At 42.1% G+C, this 25,791-nt stretch overlaps 1 protein-coding gene across 2 annotated transcripts in view; it reads left to right on the top strand.

Moving 5' to 3' along the window:
• Positions 1 to 24,068, top strand: part of LOC109447523 (uncharacterized) — a 38,768-nt gene extending 14,700 nt beyond the window's left edge. The window contains exons 4-17 of one of the 2 annotated variants that reach the window (XM_019731950.3): positions 2,209 to 2,250; positions 2,569 to 2,598; positions 5,688 to 5,732; positions 6,355 to 6,402; positions 6,571 to 6,617; positions 6,719 to 6,768; positions 7,032 to 7,249; positions 7,359 to 7,609; positions 10,010 to 10,144; positions 14,915 to 15,053; positions 17,341 to 17,394; positions 17,724 to 17,810; positions 20,597 to 20,860; positions 22,582 to 24,068. In XM_019731950.3, coding sequence (XP_019587509.3) covers positions 2,209 to 2,250; positions 2,569 to 2,598; positions 5,688 to 5,732; positions 6,355 to 6,402; positions 6,571 to 6,617; positions 6,719 to 6,768; positions 7,032 to 7,249; positions 7,359 to 7,609; positions 10,010 to 10,144; positions 14,915 to 15,053; positions 17,341 to 17,394; positions 17,724 to 17,810; positions 20,597 to 20,860; positions 22,582 to 22,601 — 1,430 coding nt within the window. In that variant the 3' untranslated portion in view covers positions 22,602 to 24,068. The other variant, XM_088794578.1, reaches the window with a different exon arrangement.
• Positions 24,069 to 25,791: the final 1,723 nt, after the last annotated feature.

Here is a 25,791-nt window from a genome sequence, read left to right as displayed (position 1 = left end):
GCACCAACAGAATAAAGAGGGGCCATGGTAGGGTCTGCTTGGTACTTCAAAGCTGGGCAAAGCATTCATTGATCCAGTACACATTCCTTCCTTGAGCAGCTATGTAGGGATAGGTGGGGTAATTAAGGTGGTAACACAGGGCATCAGTCCTCCAGGGATCACACACCAGCAGCTAAATAAGCAGCCACTATTTAGCAGTGGGAGAAATGCGACAGGGCGACAAAGGAGGCCCATCTCACGGGGTGGGGTGCAGAGAAATTTCAGCAGGAGTAACATTTGGGTTGGGTCTTAGTGGATACCTGGGAGCTCTGCAGGTGGGGTCTGGGGGAAGGATTTCCAGGCAGTGAGAAGGCATCTCTAAAGGCTTAGAGGAAGGAATGGCAATCATCTGGTGTACGAGTTGGGGGAACACGGGTGTGATGAAGATAGGTTGATTCTAGTCCAGTGGTTTTTAAATCTGGCTACGTTGGAATCATTTGAGGGCGTTAAAAAAATACTGCTGCTTAGGCCACACCCCAGACCAGTTAAATGAGGACGTGTAAGGAAGGGCCGAGTCCCAGGCATGGTGTGTTGAGAGAGTTCCCCTGGTGCTTCCCGGTGCAGCCAAGGTTGAGAACCGCTGCTCTGTGCTTTCAGCCCTGGAGGACAACGTCACGTCTTATCACCTTGATTTCTCAGCACCTGTTCACATACAACCGATGCCTCCCCTGTATTCAGGTGTCCTGTCCTGCAGGAGCTTCCTCCTACTCCCCTTCTCGCCTGCACACCCAACCAGATCTATCTCCTGGGTGTTGAACTGCTTCAGTCCTAATAATCATACTTGGAAGTATGACAACGTTGCAAGCCGGCCAGTCTGTCCACGTTGAAATCCTAGCTCCAGACTTCCTGGGGTAGGATGGTGAGGTGGTGGTGTTGGTGGTGGTGTCAGCCTAAGTGAATGAACTGGCCTTAGCTTACCGTATTGAGCAGTTACAAGAACTAATGTATAAATGATACGTAGAGCACTTTCATAAATATATGTAGAATATGTAGGTATATATGCAAAATAAGTAAATAAATATAAATGAGTAAATACATCTAAATGAGTAATTACATGTACAGTGCCTAGTACATAGTGAATACTGTAAAAAAAGCTTCAACTAGCCCATTAGCTGCTATTATTATTGTTCCCATCATTATTGTCAAACCTTTTCCTGCCTCCATGGAACTATTGCCAGTTCTTGGTTCTGGTTGTCATTAAGTTATACGAGCGAGGGAAGATTGGAGAATAATGCTGGTAGCTTTCCATGAATTTACTCATTGACTTCTGATCCTGAGTGGAGGGTGAGGCCACGTAGGAAGAAGAGGAAGAGGAGCGAGGGAGGAGGGGAGGTGGAGGGGATGAACTTGGCCTAGCAGGGCGCCTGGGCTTTTCTGTGGTCGGCCAGGAGAGGCCCACGGTGCCCCTGGAGGTGGAGGTTGGACGCAGTTTTGGGAGGTGAAATGCCCTGCTAGGGCTCTCATGGTAGAAAGGGGGGTGGGGAGTGGGCCCTGGGGGGTAGTAGCAGGGGGTGGCTGGTAAGAGGAACCCAGAGGCAAATGGAGGGCACTCAGAGAGGAAGGAGGGGGACCAGGACAGACACCACGGTGGGGGGAGGCCTGTGCAGGCAGGAGGTTCCTGTGGGGGTGAACAGGTTTTGGGGCACATCAGGGGAAGGATCCCGAACTAGTTGTGAGAACAGAAGCCGGATTGCAGTGGGTGGAAGTGCTGAGTTGGGAGTGAGGAAGTGGGGGGAACATTCTTGGGGACCACTCTTTTCAGTAGTACTTGAACAACATGGACTAAGTTTGTCCTGTGCTTCAGTGAGATGGTGCCTACACTCCAGAACTGTTCATTGTTCCTCGGAACCTTCTGGAGCACAAGTGCAGGGGCAAGATGGGAGCCAGAGGGGCAGGACAAGGCCAGGTGGGACTTGGGTGACACCCATATCAAATGGCTATTGCAGCCAGAGTGTGATCTGAGCTCATATTGAAATGACTCAAGTTTATTTTATCCATTTCCAAAGAAGAATGAGCCCCCTTGTATGTGAACCACACTAGTGTTGGACTTGAGAATTGACTAACAGAAGAAATTAGTTGAGTTTAGATCCATTTTGTAATACGGATAATGAAATAAAATAGTTCCTCAATTTTATTCGTTACGTATTTCTGGTGTATGTTTTTATTTAGGAGAGGACAGCAGTTCTGAGAGCAGTTCTGAAAGTGACTCTGGTAAGTAATGTGTTTCTCTTTAATTTATAAGTGAAACATATAAACCTTTATTTTTATGTTAAAGTACTGCACATGTCACTTATATTGCTTGAGGACCTGTTAATTACTAGCATGGTTTTGTAAAGTACTGAAAAAGTACTTAACATGGGGAATAATTTCTAGTTGGCAAGAGAAGTGGCAAAACAGGATGAGCTGAAGAAGAAAGACAGGAAATGGTTGCTATTGGTGAAAGGCAAACATTTTACCTATTCTCCCATTAGCCTGTTTTCTCTTAGTTGTCATATGAATCTGATTTAGACTTTTTTTTTTTTTTTGCAGAGAATGAGGAGCCAAAACCAGAAAAAACAAGTGAGTATATCCTCCCTCTGAATTTTACCTTTTGTTGTTGAAAGAAAGAAGATGGCCTTTGGGATTTTTGAGTTGCCAGTTGCTTGTTCACAATCCATTTTGGTGCAAAAACTGAGGTACACATTAGGACACTTCTAAGCATTTTGAAAATTGGAGCTCACTCCACTTGGAATATAAGGACCGTGTTCTCGGTCGTGCGTAGATACAGACACTCCTGTGAGGTTCTGCTCTGACACTTTCCCTAAGGAAAAAAGATTGAGAGACCGACCCTAATCTGTAGTGCGGCCGCTGTGGTGGCTTCCTTCCGTGGTGGTCACTGCCCCCAGATTGTCACAGAGAAAGCTGTTTGCTTCGGAAAGTGTCGTACCATTTGTGGTTTCGAGTTTCTGGGTTGCTGTTCTGGCTATTTGTGAGCAACTTGGGTATGAAAACCACTTTAAGGACATTGATTCTAAATATAGGATCATGGTTTTTGTCTAAAGTTTTGTGAGTGACTAAGCTTATATTTTAACTGATTTTATTTTGCTGTCGTATTTTTGTCCCAGTTCTTAGAACATGATCTGCCCATGAACACGAATACTATACAACGCAGTTGGAGGGCTCCTTTGTAATCCTTTAAAATAAATGAAGTCTCTTCATTCAGAAGTCCTTCTGTGTTTAATCTAACTCCCTCTGCAGTTTCCCAGTGGGGAGTCTCTGAAGGCAAGTGTAAGCTTCTTGTAGTCGTGTTGTGTCCTGATAACCTGTGACGATCTCTGTGTCACCTTGTGGCGTAGATGTCCCGTTCTGATACCCATAAGGAAAAAATGTGTTCTAGCCCTCCTACTCCCAATCCTCTTTATACATTGATGGATTATTCCATCCTTCAAAATGTGGTCTAAAGTCCAGCCTCCGCAGATTGGATTAGGGTAGAAATGAAATTAGAAAGCTATGTGTTGGGGTCACGGCTTTGTTGTCTCTGGCTGTTAACTGGGTCAGTGGCCATAGGGAACCTGAGACCAGAGGCAGGTCCAGAAGCCAGGCCTGGACCATGGCCGGCAACCCAGGTGGAAGGCGTTTGGCGTCAGTGAGGCTCAAGATAGGCTCAGAATTAGGTGGGCGGCTGGGGTCAGTGCAGTCAGGCAGGGCCTGCGTGGGGCAGAGAGCAGCTGGCTCTGGCCCGTGGCTCGATTGGTAGTCCTTCAGTGGTGAAAGTGCTCTGGTATCTTCTGTAGGCTGAGGATGCTTGTCCTTGGAACCCCAGTTCCATCCAAGGGGCCCTACCTTCCTCTAGGGTTACTCTTGTGGAAAGAAAGGCCTGTTATCCTCCACATTGGGGGAAGAGATGGGACAGGCACCCTCCCGCTCACCTCCGTTCTCAGGTCAGGTGTAGGACCAGGTGGGCTACGCCTGGGAAGCTTGCTCCTGTGTGGGCTGGCCAGCGCTGTGGGTGAAGAGAAGTTGTGGCTTACAGGTTGGGGGAGAAGTGGATCAATCTCTGTGCCTTGGCTGGGAAAACCTGTCAGACTCTGCATTTGCTACCTGGTTAGGATTCTCTGATCTCTTTCCCTTTCTCTGCGCTCCCAAGGCAAACAGTAAGATAGAAAAACATGGGATGTGGATGCAATACAGTGTAGATGTGCAGCCATTAAATAATTTCTAATTTAGTGGTCCTTTAAAGGACAGTGGCTAAGGAAAGACGATTGGAGGGTTGTGGGGCGCAGGACTTGGGTCAGTATTTCAGAACCTTTTCATCTATAGTATTCTGAGTCGAGGGTTCTGAATAGTTCGTTTCCTTTTGCCATTTCATTTTTAAAAATACCATTTGGGGAAGCTGCTTCTCTCTTGCAAAGCTGGTCCTTGAACGCTGCACTGATAGCTGGACGGGTTAGGCAGCTTGTGGCAAGGGCTGCAGCACTGGCCGGGAGTGTCTGCACCGTCTGGCACTGGTGATGGCGTAGGACCTTACACAGGCGTCTGTTCTTCCCCCCAGGGCGACCCTCCCAAAGGTTGTTCAGACCTTTAAAATGTAAAACCAAGTGTGTGACACATTTGGTCTGACCCCAAGGGACAGAGTTGTTGTCTACTTTAGAGTTCTTGCATTTTTTAATGATTCCTGCCCATCACCATAGCAAAATAATAGTTGCTAACAGTTAGGTAACACACTGAGCACTTGTGAGTGCCAGGTACAATCCCTACCTGTAATTAATGTTCTTAACTTTGTGGGGATGGCATTATTTTAATCCCCATTTAACAGATGGGGAAAGTGAGGCACGGAGAGACTTAGTAACATAACTAGAGAGCCGAAGCTCATGCAACTAGCAGCTAGTGGAGAAAATAGGAAAATTCATTGCTGTAGCCTCTCGTAGTACGGGTTTGTATTACGGAATTCTAGGCATTCAGAAACTAGTCATTGAGCACATACCAGACTCTAGAGATACACTCCTCATAAAGCTTGCATTCTAGTGGGGAGAGGCAGGAAGCAGAAACACTGTGTAGTGTGCCAGGTGGGGGAGGAGGGCATGCCCTGATGGAAAATGCAGAGAGAAGAGTGTGCATCAAGCAGGGGAGACAACAGGAAAGCCTCTCAGATCAGGCGACACTCGAGCACAGCACCTCAAGGCTGTGAGCGAGGAAGCAACATGACTATTGGTGCAAGGAGAACGAATGTGCCAAGGCCCTGAGTCAGGAGTGTGCTTTGGTGTGGAGACATGGCAAGGAGTGATCAGAGAGCAGTAAGTGTGGGCAGGCTGACAGGAGCTGGGGAGCGGGGCCGCACTGGGCCTTGAGCCGTATGGGAGGAGTGTGCATGCTCAATCAGAGACTCCTACAGACTACACTTAAAGTCAGATTCCAGTTTATGCCTAAAGTCAGATGTTACCCCTTTTCTTACTTCCAAGCTAATCTCTCTCTAGCTCTATAATAACCTGGAGGGCTGATGCCCGCCAAGCGTTATCTTGGGGATGATGACTCCAGCTTAATTCCTGACTCCTGGTCCCCGTGAATGACTCCTCAGTGGGGGCTGCAGCTGTCCAGTTGACGCTGGCCTATGGTAGGTGAGGAATAACTAATGAAGTTGCCTGTGTCCTAAGCCCTTGTTGTCTCCACAGATGGGGAGCTAGGAGAGTCTTTCACCGAGGAAGCTGCCACTCAGGGTAAGAGCGAGGCAATGTGCTTGCCCTCTTGTGTTGTCTAATTCATACCATTCTCCTCATCCCGTGCTGTTAGAGGACCTGAGGAGCAGGTTGAAGGATGATGAGAGTGGTGGCTGCTGTATGAAAAGATCAGATACAGACATATGTGCCAAGATGGGTGCATTGAAACTTGAGTCACATTCAAACTTATTTTCATGCATTAGACTTACAGTGGTGTTCACAAACATGGTAATGTGTCATGTGCCATTGAGTCGACTCATGGAGATGTTTAAATATACCAGGGGTACCAAGAAAATGTATGCAAGGGGACACTTAGGTCGACGTTGCTCAAGCAGTAGTTCCCCGTAATCAGAAGTGTCTGGACCCTGATGATAACCACTTTGAGCACCTCTTGTAATTGCAGAAGTCACACGTGACTTGTATTCATCTTTTGTTATCGTTATATAATGAGTATTACAATTTTAATAGTTTTCCTTTCTTAAAATATGTATACATTTTTTTGGCACCCTCTGTATGTTTAAAGTTCCTGTTGATTGTGAAGCTGAAGGTGTGTGTTTAAGTAGTAGGTGATTTACCCTGTGATTGACATGTGTCAGTACATGTGTGATGATACCTTTTACAGGTGAAGAATGGGAGGATAAAGAATTGCCCACAGATCATTTGAATTCAGGTATGAATTTAAACGTTTTCCAAAATATTCTTTTAAATACCATTATTGCTGAGGGGCATACACCTTTGAATTTTATAATCTGGGTGTATCATATACATTTATTTTATAAATTTTATTTGAAAATGCCAAGGACATTCACATAAGTAAAACTTTGTTTCTGTCATTTAGAATTTATTAAAATTCAACCTCACTGTGAACACTGTAAAGCTGAAAATGTAAGTATCTTTTAATTATAAAATATAATGCTCTAATTTGCTTTATTTAAGAAAACGTTCACTTTTATATTACTTAACTTATCTATGTACTTTTTCTCCAGAAAAACAATGAAAAAGTGACCCCCAGACTTCTTTCCAGGGGACAATTTTTGTAAGTAATTTTGAATACAGGAGACTTAATATCATCAGTCATTTAATTTTCTGCATAAAAATAACCCCAAGTAGGGGAAACACAAAACCGCATAACTAATTTCACACATTTTATGTAACGTGTTTTCTTTGGCAATGCTTCTTCAGAATGCTATAGAGTTCCCTTAGTGTTTTTGAATGAAATTAAAAACATAAATAATTTTAAGAAGTCCCCTCCTAACCAAACATTAGGACTGAACAGGTGTTCTTATCTGTCCAATGCAGACTGAAGGTGGACACGGAGGGAATTTACGAGTGCACGGAAACTGGTCTGGTATTTGAGGTTAACAGAAAAGTTGACATCAAGTATTGCATTTTGTCCTGGAGCAAATACGCAGACCTGGTTGTTAAGCCCTGGGCTGTTGGGGGACCTTTGTTTGATGTTAAATGTGACCCAACCTGTCTTACCTCCATTCAGTTGCCACATTCCCTCTGCTTGGGTCGTAAGTACTTGTTTGCTAAAATTTTAATTGTTGTGCGCATGTGTTTATGAGAGTATATGTGTAACCCACACAACACCTGGAACACTAATTTACTTTCATGTTTTAACAGACCATGACGTTAATATGACATTCAAAGTCTTGCATGTCAAACGTTCTGGGGCCTCATTAGAATATCCTGTGGATCATTCTGCGTCCCATGTCAAATGGCACGTGAGCTCTCTTTCTCCTGTGGGACCTGTTATTCAAAGTGAAGAGACGTTATACCACCATGGGGCTGTGGTTCTGTACAAAGTCATTGACCAGAATCCATCCTTGTCTTTTCGCGTGTACGTAGCAACCAATAACGAGTCCTTCATCAAGGTAAAGCCAATAAAAATGAATGGTAGATGTTGACTACTTTGTGTTCAAACATTGCACCATGTTTAGGTGCAGGTCCTGTCCCTGTTAAATAGCCCCACAGCCTGGGTCTAACTTGGCGCTTAGCTACAGTGATTATAAGGTCAGCGTCTAGGTCTGTGCCGAGTCCTCAGATCCATGGAATATGGTTGTCTATACATGTAAACAGCATCGAGAAGACAACAGATGGGAAATAGCTCTCCAGGGATGAGGGTGGCCCAGGCAAGCAGACCTGGCCTGGAGATGGTTGCCTCATGGACAGCCGAGGCCAGCTGTCTTCTGCTGCATTGCTACTCAAAGTGTGGTCCGGGGACCAGGACCATCGGCATCAGTGGGGAGCTTCTTACAATTTTAGCCCAACCTCAGTCCTACTCCCGATCTGTAGGATCAGAGCGTGCACTCGACAGGATTCCCAGGGGAGCCGTCCACACTTTAGAGTGTGAGAAACACTTGCTCTGGAAAACACTGGGGAGACGTTTGAGGTCTTTGGGTCAATTGTAGGGTGACCGACTTGAGATTTCTCCTTGGCCTGAAGCTCCTCAGATAAGATGGGCCTCCCAGGTTAACTCATTTCATTCAGAACAATGTTTCGGATAAAAATAGACCTGTGGTTCATGCGTTCAGCCTTCTGTGTTTTGTAGCAGCAAATCTTCATGATTCACCTATTGTACTTGAGGGAAGGAGAGGGGGATTTGGATATTCTTCGTGGGGTTTGGATGTTCATCATGGTTCAGTTTTCCAGAATGTAGAGTAAGGCTGTGATGTTTAGCCCATTTTCTGAACTCCTGTGTAAATTAGAATAGTTGTAATTGAACCTCCTTTCGTACCTTTCGCCTTTGTCAGTATAGTTGTAATGGCTGAGAGGTGGTTAGAGAACTGAAATGAACAAAGTAAAGAGATAAAACAGTGACTCAAAACTATGCTTTGAGATTTGAGATCAGAGTTTGACGTAAGTTAAAAATACAAGCATTAGATTTATAATAAAGTGTAAAAATTGATGAGTTATAATTTGAGTTACGGAATTTACATCAAACTACTCACAGTGTATTAGGTTGTCATGTTTGTTTACTTGTCTTTAAAAATAAGTTATAGTGATTATAATTAGCAGTATATATTATGAAAGCTTAAAAACTTTATTAACTGATAGGCTTTTAGTTTCTTCCTAAGAAGGTAAAATATACTTCCTGTAATCTCATTAAAGTTAATATGTTCAACTTGGGAAGCTAGTCTTCAAATGGTATAAAAACAATCCCATTTAAAATATAATTAGTGGGGGGTGGGGGGTGGGGGGTGGGAGATGAAGGTAAGGGGGATCAAATATATGGTGATGGAAGGAGAACTGACTCTGGGTGATGAACACACAATGGGATTTATAGATGATGTAATACAGAATTGTACACCTGAAATCTATGTAATTTTACTAACAATTGTCACCCCAATAAATTTAATAAAATAAAAAATAAAATAAAAATAAAAATAAAATATAATTAGCATAGCTTTGGAATAAGTACTCTGTTATTTAGTGAACTTTATATGTATGTATATTTTGAACTTTTTATTTTTTAAAAGTAAATTCAGTTAGTTAAGAGGGCATTATCCGTGCTTGCTGGGAAGCTGGGCTAAGGAGCTGATGGTATCCGCAGAGGTAGAGGAGAATGTCACTAGACAATAGGGAGCATGCCTGGCTCAGGCAGGAAGTCCTTCCTGGTGGGTGTTTTATGCTTACACTCTTCTTCTTGGATTGATTTTTTTTCCCCATACAGGAAAACATTTCCTTGAACTTTGCCTTCAGGAAACCTAAATTTTATGTCAGCTGTGTAACTGCTTTACCAAGAGAACGAGGGTCAAAGGTTACTTTAACCTCTTTGGGGCATACACACGATGCATATAAAATCAGTGTCCCCTCTAAGGCTATGGAAACGTGTGAAAATAAGGATGGAAACATATATAAAGTGCTGGGTAGAAACAAACACTGAGTCAACTGGAACTAAGTCTGGTAAAATAGTTGCTTTCTGTTCCCAGGACGGGCCTGTAATTAGTGTAAATGTACAATGCTGGTGCTCCTTTAATTTTCTCAAGTCCTTCAGGAGGAAACTGTTGGTGCCACCCAGGTCGTATGTGTTGCTTTTGGCTGTAGAGCTTCTGCAGAAAGACGTTTGGAGATGTAGGAGGCTGCAGTGCAGATGGAAGGCACTGCAGCTTCTGTGGCGTTTCTTTAGAGAGGACGGTGACAGTTGCTCCATTGCTGTCAGTTTGTAGGAGGGAACGCAGACGATGCAGGCCGGCACTGCACCGCTTGGATGCTTACAGTTCTTACAGTTGTTCCTGATGAATTTCAAAACCAAAACCTGTTTCCATCCTTAGGATATTTCCAAGTCTGTAAAGCACTCCTCTAAGAAATTCATGAAAATCGACAAGCCTCCTGTTTGCCAGAAGTTGCTGCAGAATGGGAAGAGATACAAACTGATCAGTCAACCAGAAGCTGATATTACCCCAGAGGTATAGATTTTAAAAATCAACTTGGAGTAGGAGCAGGGATGTATAGTTCTTAGATACATGGTATTTTGAAAGTTTAAAACTAATGCATTTTGTTCTCATTTTTTTCATTTCCTATTTATTAAAAAAACAGCTGCTTTGCCAATCTTGTAGCTTATTGAATTTCAGAATTATCTGCGACCATTGCAAAAATAGACTAGCTAATCACATTCCTTTATGAAAGGTTTGAAACGTTCTTGAATATTTTATTAAATTCTTCAAACAGTGTTAGCTTCAAAGGAATAAAAAACTTAAGTTTAATTTTAAGTCACAGAGCATTAAAGGTTAATGGAAAGGAATTGCTAGCAAGGGATATTCAGCTTTTCTTACTGGAAGGCATTTGAAAAATAGTAATGGGAACATACTCTCATTTAGATTTAAACTATTCACTGTACACACCATGGCGTTCATAAGTGATTTTGGTTTCTCGGAAATGACTAAATTATTTTTAAAACTTATTTTCGTTATGTGCTCTGAACGTGTACCATAGCTTATCCAGACATCTGTGTGGAAATTCCTTTTGTATACCTCATTCTGTTTGTTTTTTATTGCATATGAAAAGTTGAAAACATGTTTTCATTCCATTATATTAAACTGTGGAGCAAGAGAGAGCTAATTGTAGTGGTCCATGTTGCATTATTTTATTATATTATTAGGGTCTTAGTGCCCTATGTACAAGCGATCTGGTTGATTAGCCTTAATTTTTGCACGCAGACTGACCTGTTCCCTTTCAAAGAGTTTCGTCAAACCCAGTATCATTTGAGCCTTAACAACAATGCAGCTGAGGAAAGTCATGTGCAAAGCAGGCACAAGAAGCAAACTGCAGCCTTGTCTGGGAGGTGGGAATGGATTTGAAGGGTTTGCTTAGAACAGTGATTGTTGGCCTTTGCTGCATAATGGAATTCCCTGAGGTGCTCTAAAGAAGTCTGTGGCTCACCTAGAGGGATCCCACCTCTAGAAATACTCACTTAATTGTTCCAGGAATGGCCAGGGCATTGGGCTTGTTAAAGCTCCAAGGTGACTGTAATGTGCTGCCAAGGTTAAGAGCCAATAGGAGAGGGAACAGGACGTACTGAATGGGTGAATGTGCCCAGGAAGAGACCGAGATGGTTGCAAGAATTCTTTCATATAAAGATGTTGGTGGCTAGAGGACTTTGAATAGTCTAATTGTGTGCTCTCTCTTAACCAAATTTGGGGCCTTTAAAATGGGAATAATCTCCCAGCATTGCTCTAAGGATCATATGAGGTAATGGTTTGGGGGTGCTCTGAAGTTTGTAAAACTATATAAATCTAAGGTGTTCTTACTGGTTTTATACCATTAATGATTTGTTTAACTGACATTTACCAATAAATAGTGCCTATTACAAGTCAGCCTGGGATATTATCCTAAGAATTGAAAAATAAGTAAGTCATGATCTTTTCCCTCCAAAATGCCAGCATAAAGGGAGAAATACTATAATCCTGTAAAGAAATAGTTTTAATATAATGTGGTATTTCCATCGGGGTGGGTACAAAGTGCAGTGGGTTTTCAGGGAGGCTTTCCGTGTGGTGACATTTGTTTTGGGTGTGAAGGGTGAGAGAATCTCTTCACTGGAAGAGATGACCTCTCCTGGAAGAAGGAACTGCAGGGCCTAAGTGAGGTCTTGGGAATGTGTAGCTGGGCTCAAGGCCCTGAGATGGCTTCTGGGAAACTGGAAAGTGGAGGGCTTTGGGGAGAGTGGGGCCAGGGTAGATGTTGTCTAGGCTTTATAGGCCCTGGTGACTCTTTGAAGGTTGAGAGGATAATGCTAGTGGTTTGGAATGGAAAAAGAGAGGGACTGGTTAAGGTCATTGATTTACGATGGCTATGCCCAGTGCAGTTCAGATACACAGGCAGACCTTCTAGACGTTGCGGGTTCTGTTCCACAATAAAGTGAATATCACAATAAAGTGAGTCACAAATTGGTTGGTTTCCCAGCACATATAAAAGTTATGTTTACACTATACTGTAGCCTGTTAAGTGTGCAGTAGCATTATGTCCAAAAAAACAATATGCATACTGTATTTAAAAAATACTTTCTTGCTAAAAAATGCCAACCATCATCTGAGCCATCAGTGAATGGCAACTTTTTGCTGGTGGAAGGTCTTGCCTCAGTGTTGACGGCTGCTGACTGATTAGGGTGGTGGTTGCTGAAGGCTGCGGTGGCTGTGGCAATTTCTTAAAATAAGACAACAATGAAATTTGCCACATGGATGGACTCTTCCTTTTACAGACAATTTTTCTGCAGCATGCAGGGCTGTTTGGTAGCATTTTACCCACAGTGGAACTTCTTCAAAATTGGAGACAATCCTCTCAAACCCTGCCACTGCTTTATCAACTAAGCTTATGTAATATCCTAAATCCCTTTTTTGTCATTTGAACAATCTTCACAGCATCTTCACCAGTGGATTCCATCTCAAGAAACCACTTTTTTTGCTCATCCATAAGGAGCAACTCCTCATCTGTTAAAGTTTTATCCTGAGATTGTAGCAATTCAGTCACATCTTTAGGCCCTACTTTCGGTGCTAGTTCTCTTGCTGTTTCCCCCACTTCTCCAGTTACTTCCTGCACTGAAGTCTTGCACACCTCAGAGTCACCCATGACTTTCAGGATTGGAAGAATCAATTTCTTCCAAACTCCTGTTAATGTTGATATTTGACCTCTTCCCATGAATCACAAATGTTCTTAATGGCATTTAGAATGGTGAATCCTTTCCAGAATGTTTTCAATGGGCTTTGCCCAGAGCCATCAGAGGAACCACTATCTATGGCAGCTATAGCCTTAGGAAATGTATCTTTTAAATAATAAGACTTGAAAAGTTTAAATTAGTCCTTGATCCATGGGCTGCAGAAAGGATGTTGTCTTAGCAGGCATGGAAACATTAATCTCGTTGTACATCTCCATCAGAGCCCTTGGGTGACCAGGTGCGTTGTGAGAGAGCAGTAGTATCTTGAAAGGGATCTTTTTGCTGAGCAGTAGGTCTCAACAGTGGACTTAAAATATTCAGTAAGCCATGTGTGCTGTCATATGGCTTTATTGTTCCTAGAGCATAGTCAGAGTAGATTTAGCATGATTCTTAATGGCTTTAGGATTTTCGGAAGGTGGTAAAAGAGCTTTGGCTTCAACTTAAAATCACCAGCTGCATTAGTCCCTAACAAGAGAGTCAGCCTATCCTTTGAAGCTTTGAAGCCAGGCATTGACTTCTCCTCTCTAGCCATGAAAGTCCTAGATGGCACCTTCCAGTATAAGCTTGTTTCATCTATACTGAAAATCTGTTGTTTATGGCAGCCACCTTCATTTATCATTTAGCTGAATCTTCTGGATACCTTGCTGCAGCAGCACTTGCTGCTTCACCTTGCACATTTGTATTATGGAGATGGCTTCTTTCTTTAAACCCCTGCTAGCTTCAGACTTTCCTTCTGCAGCTTCCTCACCTCTCTCAGCCTCATAGAATTGAAGAGAGTTAGGGACTTGCTTTGAATTAGGCTAACTGTTTGGCGTTAGAGGCCTAGCTTTTGGTCTGTCTCGGCATTTGACACTTCTTCCTCACTAAGCTTAATGAGTTCTAGCTTGTGATTTAAAGTGGGAAACATATGACTGTTCTTTTCACTTGAACTCACGGAAGCCATTGATTGGCCTGATTTTAACATTGTTGTGTCTCAGGGAATCAGGAGGCCTGAACAGGGGAAGGGAGAGGAGGGAATGAACGGTCAGTCTGTGGAGCAGTCAGAACACACACAACGTTTATCGATTAAGCTCTTATATGGGTGTGGTTCCTGACGCCCCAAGACAATTACAAAAGTAACATTAAAGATCGCTGATCACAGATCATCATTACAAATATAATAATGAAAAAGTCTGAAATATTGAGAGAATTACCAAGATGTGACAGAGATGTGAAATGAGCAAATGCCACTAGAAAAGTGGTGCTAATAGACTTCATGTAGGATTGCCACAAACCTCAACTTAGAAAAACGGTAAGATCCATGTAGCACAGTAAAGCAAAGTACAATAAACTGAGGTATGCCTGTGTTTTTTAAAAATGCGTTTCTCCCTTCAGGTTTGGTAGCCAGTCAGGAGAGGGGCAGAGGAGGTGGAAGGCAGGAGGCAGTGTGTGTAGTGGTTCAGAGCTCACACTCTGGAGTCGGAAGGTGTGGGTCCACAATCAGTTCTACCACTTCGTAGATGTGGACTTGGGCAAGTTAATTCTCTTCTCTGAGATTCTTTATCCATAAAATAGCCAAAAACAAAACAAAACAAAAGATTTGTTGGGGGAAGGTGGCTCCACGTTCAATGAGTGCATAAAACACCCAGCTTTCTTCTATAAATGTTGTTGAATCTGTTCCAGATTGTCGAATGATCTAAGCACAAGATGGTGAGGAAGTGTACAAACACTTAGGAAAGGGTGAGCACACATTCTCATTTGGGAATACGAAACATTGAAACAGGAAAGGGCTAGAAAGTTAAGCTATAGGAAAATGGGGCCAAGGGACTGGAAGCCTCAATGAAGCATAAAAGGAGGTTGGAGTAGGAGGGGCCAGAAGCAAGAGGATAAGAGGGTGTGTGATTAAGGAATGAGATTTCCATGGTCAAAAGGTCAGTGAGCATTCGAGTGAGCACTAACCCTCCTAATTGTCATCACTCTTTATTTGATATTTATGTTGTCAATGCAAAACTTTTCCATTTAAAAAAAAAATCACTTTTTTTTTTTTAAGGAAATTGAATTTGTGGATGGTTCACTTTTAAAATTGAAAAGTTATATTGAAGTGTATTTAGAGCAACCAGTGGAGTTTAAATTACTGTTGGTTGAAATGGATTCCGATGAAATTGTATGGAAAGCGAAACTGAGAGAATGTAAGTGTTTTGTTTCTTGGATGAAAACTGGTTTGTGGGGCGGTGGGGAAGGAAAGCAAATAAAGTAATGGTCTGTCCTGTCATCATAATATTTAAAATCTGATGAAGGGAAACAGAGGCCCCAGCTCCTAGAGCAGAAGTGCCAGCTCTGGAGTTACCCACATGCAGATCGCTGGAGGTCAGTGGGTGGTTCAGGCGTGTAGGCAGGTTTCACACGGTGGGTCTGGCCAGTAGAATTGTGTTTTCCCCCTTACCATTCTGAGGTTTGGATCTCAGATATTTTCATGTGAATTAGGGGTATTGTGACAAAATCTCTTCCGTGACCTGGATTTAGATGTGTATTTTGGCTGATTACATGTCTCATTTGCCTGATTCTGCCTCTTGGGTCTTCAGCTGGTAGCTCCCACTGTCTCTGATTACAGTGGTACTGCAGTCTCCCTGTTTAGCATTTTGGTGCTGGGAAGCCCTCTCACAAGCCCCTCTTTAACATCCTCTCCTGCTCTTAGTGAGGTAGGAGGGGCCCCCCTGTGGAGAGGGGAGTCTCAGGGGACACCAGGTAGGTGCCCCCATCCTGTTCCTCAGGCAGATCTGAGCTTGACCTCCAATTCTACTTGAAGGAAGTTTATCGAATAACAGACATGTGTACAGTGATCACATTTGGGAGCCAGAAGGGAGACAGAAGCATCGGGTTGGGAGTGAGGTCATATGGACCCTAGTTCCAGCCCTGGAATTAACCAGCTCCATGTGGGAGTGGGGACCAGTCTCTCACCCGCGTGTGGCTGCAGTATCCTCATCTGCAAATGGCATTGAGGTCGCTCCTGCCAGTGCCACATGTTTGTAGTAGAAATTATTTTTGCATCAGTTGCATTTTGGGTTATGCTACCTTAACTCGTTCCCAGTGTCACACATAGTGCAGTGTTGACTACAGTATGATTCCGAAAAGCAGCACAAGTGGTAGGTGCCAGTAACTGGACGCTGAAGGAGTTGTAACCCACTCTTTCATTCCTTTTGTCCTCCAGAATTTTTATTTTGCTGTACAAATGCCGTAACATGGAGGATTTGTTACGTGCTCTGAAAATCTCTTTATCATCTGAACAACATTTGAATGCTTTTTCAGCTCGTTTCTTTTGTATCCATTGGGTTATGTGTGGAGTCTGGTTTTCCTGTCATGTCTGTATACTCTGGAAACAAAACCTGATCTAATTATTTCGGAATTCTCAGTCCTAGTTTAAGCATGAGCCTTTTCGATATGATTGGTTCCTATTCCCAATATTACACCCTTAAAATTAGCCCGTTTGAAACAAGCCCTTTTATCCAAGCTAAAATTATTTACCTGTAAAGAATCTAGCTGGGCCTCTGTGTTGTGGATTGTGTTGTTTTTCTTGGTATTCATTAATGTGTTCAAATAAAATGAACCTGAAAGATGTTCCTTTTCAGTCACCACGAAGGCTCTGGTAATAGAGGTATTTAACATGTAGCAACTGCCTAATGGATGTTCTTCTGGACTAAAAACAAGTCTCTTGGCAGTTTTAAAGACCACTTCATAAGACTTCTTACTATGTTTGATTTTTTTTTAACAACTTCTTTACTAGTACTCTGCATTGTAAGATGTTTCTGGTCTCCATATTTATTTATGTATTTATTTTTGGCCTAAGCTAATGGTTCCGTGAGATTAGTCATCACCCTTAAGGGACCTTCACGAAAGGGACTTAGAGAAGACCTGTGTGAGACGTAGGCGCCTCATAGAGCCGGGGCTAAATTTCACACGAGGAAGGAAGGTCGTGTTGAATCACAATGACGTGTCCAGAAAGAACCTCAAGCACAATGTTTTCCCAAGTACGGAATGAAAACATATGAGGCTGTTTTGGGTGGAGTACATATAAATATATTTAAAATAAAAAGGTGCTTACTTTTATGTCTCCCTTGTCCATATGGCAATTGACGCCAGTGTTGTTCTCTGTGTAGTAGCTATAGATTTAAAGAAATACTAAGTAAAGAACATTTCACCTGGCATACGGTTGTGACAAAAGTCATGACAGTGATGTGCAGAGGCCTTGTGTTTGGGAAACACTTCCCTGACAAGACCTGTTGGAAGGAGTAATTGTTATTTATCTCAAAACGTCTCCCTCGTGCATGTACCTACCTACCTAAAGTTAATCCCCAAACTCGTATTTGCACTTCCAAGAGGTGGCGAAGACTCTAGAGCTTCGCACGCTTTTCACACACTGATTTCTTGAATCCAATTTCATGCCACTTTTTCTAACTGATGCTCATTGTACTTGAACAGGTGACTGGGTTCAGCAGGACCAAACTCGGAACATTTCAAAAAGCAGCACAAGTGGTAAGTGCTCGTAACTAGACACGAAACGAATTTTAACCCACTCTTGTATTCCTTCCCTCCGCTGTGATTTCTACGTTGCTGCGCAAAGGTTGTCTCGTTAAGAATCTGGTAAGTGCTCTGTCACGCTCTTAATCTGCCGAACTACCTTAGAATCCCATTTTCAGTGTGTTTCTACCTGAATGGTGATTTAAAAAGGAAATCCAGACTGAAGGTCACTAGAAAGTAATAAACATGATGGATTAATAAAAACATAACAATAAAGATAAATAGTGGAGACCAGAAAACAATAAACATAAAGTAAATTTGTTGATTTGGTTGATTTATTTAAGGTAAGAGGCGACGGAAACTGAGCAGCACCCTACCTGCTGAGGAGGTCTGTGATAAAAGAATGAAGGTGGACACCGTGGACACCTCAGGTGTGTAACAGTGTCATCAGTGGCTGCAAATCATTTTCCCTGGTCTCCCCGTTGACGTTCATCCAGCACACGTGCTCTTTGGTCTGTCTTTCTAGAACCACATCCGAGTTGTGCTGCCCTCCCACGTACCTCCTCCCTGTGCTCTAGGCTCCTCAGGCATGCGTAAGGGTCTTCCTTGGCCTGCCCCGGCCTACTTTTCCAGCTTGATTCCCCACTCCAACACTTCACTCAGTCCTAGCAGCATTGAGGGAAGGGGGGGTGGGGGGGGTCCCTTGCAGTCCTTAAAGGTAGGGTCATAACCGGTCCATCTTTACATTTCCCATAGCACTGAGCATGGAGCCTTTATGTAGCCGATAATGAACGCTGACTGAGTGAATGACTGTCCGTGTCCACGTGACTGCCCCTGGGTGCATTCACTGGCTTCACAGTTCTTAGCTAAATCCAGGTGGGGCACCTCCAGCTCAGGTATTAGAGGCAGAGCTCAGTTTCTTTCAATTAAATGGCAGACACCAAGGCTCTGTAGTTGTGAAAATACAGTAAGAGATTTAAAACATGTACAGTACTCTAAGGAGCCAGAAGATGGAGTGTGTAGCTCAAAATGCAAGTCCAAGGGCGGCCGGTTAGTTCAGTTGGTTAGAGCGCAGTGCTCTTAACAACAAGGTTGCCTGTTCGATCCCCACATGGGCCACTGTGAGCTGTGCCCTCCACAACTAGATTGAAACAACTACTTGACTTGGAGCTGATGTGTCCTGGAAAAACACATTTAAATAAATAAAAGTTTTAAAAAAAGAAAATGCAAGTCCAGCAAGAATTCACAAATATAAGTTTAAAAATCCAGACACAAATTATATGAGACAAGGTCTCAAGCTTTTAGGGATCTCATGTAAGTCTCCAAATTAACCTTTTCATCAGAATACCTTTTATTTTACTATTATTGTAAGAAGGTATGAATCTCTGAAAGCATATAAACTCTTTAAAGTGAAATAAGGTATTCTTCACTTCGTAGAGCAGGAGGCTTTGAGGATGACGTGTGATTTTACTGTATATCACTACAGAAATGTTTATTATTAAGTCAACAAAATAAATGAGGCTCTGGAATTATTTTTTAGACGTAACTAAATTGGGATACAATTTTTTCTAGTTCTATTGAGATACAATTGACAGATGAAATTGTATATACTTAAAGTACACCATGATGATTTGATATACATATACATTGTGAAATTGTAAATACTAATCAAGTTAATTAACATGTCTATCACCTCACATAGTTACTATTTTTTTTTTGGTGATGAGAACACTTAAGATCTACTCTCAGCAAATTTTAAGTATATGATACAGTATTATTAGCTGTAATCACCATGCTGTACATTAGATCCTAAGAACTTACTCATCTTGTAACTGAATGGGACACAATTTTATATTAAATTGATGTATAGAACAAGTTTTTCTTATTTCATGCAATTATTTGGCTACTTAAAATTAGCCAATATTTGGCGAAAATTAGCGCCAATACCAAGTAGCTAGAAATAGAATTAAAATTATCAAACACACTTAGAAAGATTAAGGATTTCCAGTCTTTTTGGAGTTGACAATATGGGTTCACAAGAAACAAATTAATACAGATTTATTTTTGTTTAGGTATTTCCACAGCATTCTTTGAGATAGCCAGTCACTAGCCTTGTAGTTTCAGACTCGGTATATCACTCTGTTGCTTTTCAAAATATGGTCAGTGCTCAACTTGAACAGAATCACTTTGAGATCTTGTTAAAATTTCAGCACAGAGACTGATCCAGTGGGTTTTGGGATAGTCTTGAGAACTTGCATTTTTAATAGGTTCCCTGCACGGTTTTCCTTGACAGTTGGTTTTGAGAGCAAGGAGAGATTGGCCATGTATCAGGAAACCACTAGATGGCGCAGGCCGTCTTCCAGAACCCATTCTTGAGTCTAGAAAGTTGGAGAGGAAACCAAGGTGGGGAAGGGTCCGAATACACGTTAGATCCACATTAATACATTGTTGGCTTTGGATGAGCAGAGGTGCTGCAGTCCTGGAGAGGGGGCAGGAAGCCTTCTTACCTCTCATTCCCTTCTGATGTCCCCTCCAGTATTTGTAATGCCCTGAGGATCTTTACCTGAAGAAACTGCAGCCAGCGAGCGAGCCCACACCAGAGCACAACCAGCTAATAAAAGTGATTGTTGAAAATCTAGTTTAATGATAGGGCTAATATTTTTTATGGGGCCAGTTGTTTGCGTTGGAAAATCTATGCCCTTCCAAGATTATGACACTTCCTTAGAGGTCAACAGGTATTACAGATACCTGACTTTTCTGTGGAATGTGCTTTTCCTCTAAAGCCAGGAGATGGCATAATGAAGACTGCAATTCAGATCTCCTGCTGCCCCCTTTTGCGGTGCTAACATTTAGATAGAGACTCAGAGGTGGGCAAGGGCAAAGCTATGCATTTTGCCTTTTGAGCCACATAAATTACTTTTTGGTGTCTGAATTTTTTAATTCCAATCTAATCTGTGCTGCTCTGTCTCATCCCTGAATTATCGTTGTGAACATTATACCCCAGTTTAATGTTAATTATATGAAATAGTTCCCCCCTAGTCCTTAAGATGTTTTGGAAAGCAGGGATTTTTTTGGCATTAAATATATTTTAAAAGTAGTAACAGTTACACAAATCATAGTATCCTTTTTCATAGAAGCAGAATCCACTTTCATTATAAGTTGCTTATTAATGACTGAAGTGTTGAGAAGAGCTATTGAATTCCTCATTTGCTTTTAGATGGAGCGAAGACCCCTTTAACAGACACTCAGTTGATTACCCTTGCTGAGAAGTTGGGGAAGGAGTGGGTAAAAGTTGCCCTTGTCAACCTGGAGTTGGATATTACCGATATTGATACTATCCGGGAGAAGAAGGAAACTGATACAGCCTGTAAGTTTAGGATGCTGAAGAAGTGGCAAGAAAAGCAGCAGAGTAATGCCACAGTCCAGAATCTGTATAACTGCCTGAAAAGCGTCTCCACTGAAATCCAAGCTGTGCTGGAAGGTGAGCAGGAAATTGTCTTCGTCATTTACTTGGAATCAAGCTGTATCTTGGTGAATAGCAAATGTCTATAGATTGTGTTGCTTGCGTTTAGATAATTACGCAGATGTAGCAGTAAGTACGTGAACTGCCGTAAGCTAAGTAATGATGATTTGTGCGTGGGGTCAGAGGAAGGGTTCAGATCCCTGCTCAAGTGTTGGCTAGCTTTGTGACTAAGCAAATTCTTAACCTAACTTTAAGCCTCTCTGTTCCCATCTGTCAGATGGATGCAAAACCTTCTATGTCCTGGGTCTCTTGTGAGAACGTAAAGAGCATGTAAACTTCAGGCAGGTAGTAAGGTTCAGATACGAATGTCGTGGTACTTGAGACAACTACCGTGTTTCCCCGAAAGTAAGACCTAGCTGGACCATCAGCTCTAATGCATCTTTTGGATCAAAAATTAATATGACTGGGTCTTATATTATATTATACCCAGTCTTATAGTGAAATAGTAAAATAAGACAGGGTCTTATATTAATTTTTGCTCCAAAAGATGCATTAGAGCTGATGGTCCAGCTAGGTCTTACTTTCAGAGAAACACGGTGGTAGCAGTGAGCCTGCTGGGCCTTCTGTGATAGTGAAGCAGTGCTCGGAGAGGCCACTAGGTGGCACCAGTGAACCTCAAGCAGCAAAGAGGGGAAGGGAAAAAGCGGATCCCAGAGAGGCTAAAGGGAGTGTTTCTAGTCTCAATCCAGAAAACCACAGGGTTCCTTCCTTTGTTTTTAAGCACTTCTTTTGTGGTTTGATTTAGCACATTGTTATACCCGAGGTCAAACCAATTCAAAACTTTGATTATTATATATCCGTTACTGTCGTTAGCAAATGCAGTGTTACATCTCGGAACCCTCAATAATATCGAGAGAGGTTTTTGTTTGGAGTGCTATTTGGACTTTTTATTCCAAAAAGGATGTAAAAGTGTGTAAAAGCCCCAGAAGTTTATATGAAAAGTAAAAACATTTGGTGATCTAGCAGGATGCTTTCAGACACGGTGGACTAGGTTTCTGAACTCATCCTGTAGACATTGGATGCAGAAGCCTCAAGCAAATAGAATAGCTGGTTTCAATATACAATTTTTCATTCTTATTCTTGGATATGTTGAAGTTACGTACATGACTGAGGTGCACGTGTGGAAATCTGCTTATTTGCATGTAGGTGCTTCTGCCAGTTGACAACAGTGGTCACTGCGCTGTGATAACCAAAGAATCACAGTGTCTTCCGTCAAAGGAAGGCTCAGAAAAATCTCTCTCAAACCCTTGGTAATGAATTATTTTGTTTGTTTTTATCTGCCCCTGACCTCACTGACACTTAACTTGCTGATACATTAGAAATAGAAAAGGGTTTGTGACATATTTTAGGAGTAAAGCGATCATAAAACTTATTAGTCCAAGCCCTTCATTAAATAGGAAAAAAAAAAATCTATGTGTTAAAGACAAACAAGCCACCCCTCCCCCCAATTTACCAGTATTTTATACCCTTTTATAGTCAAAATACCCAGTTGATTGGCTGCACGTTTTAGTGTCTTCTAACAATAGCCTTTAAATTGGAATGGCTTCTCTGAAGTTCAGGAAAACTCAGCAACTTCCAGGACTTTCTTTTTGAAATGGACAAGTGATTTTATTTCAAAGCATGCCCCTTTTATCCCCAACAATGAATCCCTGAACTTGTTTGATTCTCTGTTTTGTTAGGTTTCTTACAGGACATGTGAAAGTGGAGGATGAACTGAAAAAGGAAGCCTCAGGAACTTGTATCTGCACAACACCATTTCCACTGATAATTGGTTAAAGACTTGAGGAGACCTTGAACTTCACGGGTCTGTGGAAGGAACTTTTTTATAGTCAGCCACTCTATAGCTCATACTATCCAGGGGCAAAGAGAATGTAAACTATTTGGAAAACTTGAGGAAGAAAACGCCCCTATTATATCAAGAGATTTTTTTTTAAATTTGTTTGCACCTCCTCCTCACTCCGTCCCACCCTGCTACCCCATCCAAACAGGTATAATTACAAGGGGTGCTTAAAAATGACTCAACTCAGGTGAGAAATGTGGTAATTTTCTTTTTGGAGTCTGTGGACTATGAAATTCCTAACAAGTGTTTGAAACATTTTTAGCAATTAAATGGTGGTGTAGTTAAACTTGCACCCATTTAGTTTAGCTTTTATTGTATTGACATTAATGAAGAGAGGTTCCTACTCTTTTAGCTCCCACACAGACAGACACACATGCCTCTGGCTACAATATATCTTTTTATGTGGGATATGATTTCTGTTTCTCACATTACTAACCTATCTGGCTAGTGGCCTGTTAAACCCTTAGACCAATCATGTTATCTAGCCCTAGAGTGATTAGAAATGAATGTAATCGTCTCCCGTCATGTTTGTATGTACACTCAGAGGTGATCTTTTCACCTTACTGGGCAAATTTAACTGGGTCAATTGTCAGAGTTGCTGCAATTTTCATCAACTTTCCAAAATCACCAGGCCCAACACTACATTTGTTGACTTTTACCCTGGGGTCATTTACTTCTGGGGGGGATAAAACCCACTCAGAAATAGCCTTAGCAGGACCAAGGGAAAACTGCCATCTCTTCTTGAAGAAGACTTGCCCCAGGGAATCATGGGCCACATTGGCTCTTGTTAATTGGTGAAATGTCTTTTTTTTTTGGAAGGGCGTATATATAGATATTGTCACTCTCCCAGAATCATGCATGTGGTGATTAACATTTTGGATGTGTTTTGTTAACTTATTTGAAGAAACTATAAATTACCATTGGTCTTCTGTCAACGTTAGCTGGAGAGTACAATAAATCTCAATGAATTAATCAGAGAAACACACTTTACTGTTTTGCCTGTGAAGAACAAATTTACTTTATAGGGAAGAACATATTTTTAATTGTCAGGGATCCTGTGGAATTCAAATCAGTGTCACTTTATGTGTTTGTTTTTTTTTAATTGTACTATATTTTAGGAAACACATGGAGTTTTAACATTCGGAAGTATAAACTGCTTAAAGGACTTGAATTTTTAAATGTTTATTATTTTTTATAAGTTGTTTTTTGAAGAAAAGCATAATTGCAGAAGTGCTTTGTATATAAGCTGGTTTCCTAACAATTTACAACTGTTTTCATACTTTGGTTGAAGGGAAGAAAAATAAATCTGCATTTGTACAGTGTAAATGTGGCTTCTTTGTATTCTTATTTCCTTACAAATTGTTTTTTAAAGCATCGTATTCCTCGACTGCTGTTATCTTCACTATTTAGCCATTAGTTGCTTTGCGACCAGCACTCCAGTTCTTGGACCAAGGCTGAGTGAGTGTAAACCCGAGTTCTGGTTCTCCCGGGAGTTTGCACAGGTTCAGAACCACCTGTGCCTTCCCTTAACCCATCTCACCACAGGAATGCTTTAGAGCCCCCGCCCCCCCCAACTGCTGTGATGGGATGGTGTGCTTTTACTTAAAACCAAGTGGGCTCATACTAGTTCCCCACCTGTACATCTCTAATAGGATTTTCTTGCACAGTCAGGACTCACTTTGTTATTTTATTGTATTGCTTTCGGGGAAAAGTTTCCTCCCTTGCTTTTTCATGTGGAAGCGCGTTTTCACTCCATTTTCTAAAGAGGCCACCATATTTGCTGAATTTTCACTGTGTCTCAGGACACAGTTAAAAGGATGGTGGTTTCAGCAGTGAGCCTAGCCGGGTGCCTGGTGCTGGGAGTCCTTCTTGGGGTGAAGCAGTGCACTGCTGGTGAAGGGCGTGATCCCCAAATGGGTAACCAGGGAGGTGCTGCTGGGATTGTGTCTTTTCCAACCCACATACCGTGTTTTGAGCATTTCTCATTATGGCTCCATAGCTGCTGATCCTTAACTAGAGTCCCAGGGGTTAAATTCTGAGTTCTGAAGCTCTTCCTGCTGCTTCACTGGGACCTCCAGCTCTGCCCAGGAGCCCTCCAGTGGACCTAGATGCAGTTTGTTCCAGTCGCGATGTCGATTCCTTGTTAGCTAGCACGGAGTGAGTCAGCCATCCTTGTTCTGTGGAAGTCCATCTCTTGCTTTTTGCTTTAACCTCCAGCATGAGTTGCGTTTTTCGATGGGGGTGTGCTCTGTGCATTGATGGCCGTGTTTTATTTGCAAGCAAGTTGGGAAATCTAAAAGATGGTTTTGTTACTTATAAAAATGTAACTGCAGGGGGGAGGAGCTTGGACTAGTTCAGTGAGTTTTTAACTTTTCCTTATCTGTAGAAGCCATTTGCGAAAGGAAATGTTACCTGGAACCTGCATTGGCAAAGCATTTAAACGTGGAGCAGTTCTGGTGTGGGCGAGGTTCTGAGCACTACTGAGGGATTTGTGAAGAGCCTTGCTAGACCCTGAGCCATTCCTGTCGGGCAGAGTGGGAACCAGCTGATGACAGGGTTGCTAGGGTCTCAAACTATCATCCAGGAGTTTATTTCTAAGACATCTGCAATGTGTAGTAAGCCGCGTTCCAGTTCCCCACTGTGGTATGTTGGCACATGGTTTCTGAAGGATAGTAACCACATCATCCTAAGCCATAGATACGTCAACTATTTAGATCAACAGGCTTATGAATTTTGGATTTCTCCCCCCAATATAAGCATATATAATTGGTTTGAACCAAGCAAGCAAGCATGTGCCTTTACAATTTTTAACATTTTGTTTGTAATTGGGAATAATTTGATGTTTAAAGACGTAAAAACTTTATTCCTAGATTAGGTAAAGAAATGTAAGGCAAGTGGGAACCCATGAAGATTTGCGTTTCTCTTTCTACCATTTTTGAGTGCCAGGGCCTGAGGACACAAATGCATGAGTAACGTGACATTTCCTGTACTTGAGGTCCTCGTGTGTAGTGAGGGAGAGAAGAGAGACATAAAAACGAGGATGATGATT

The sequence above is a fragment of the Rhinolophus sinicus genome, chromosome 17, assembly GCF_057876585.1.
Source record: "Rhinolophus sinicus isolate RSI-liver-muscle chromosome 17, RSI-T2T, whole genome shotgun sequence".
NCBI classification, from domain to species: Eukaryota; Metazoa; Chordata; class Mammalia; order Chiroptera; family Rhinolophidae; genus Rhinolophus; species Rhinolophus sinicus.
This window is presented reverse-complemented; position numbering and strand designations above follow the sequence as displayed.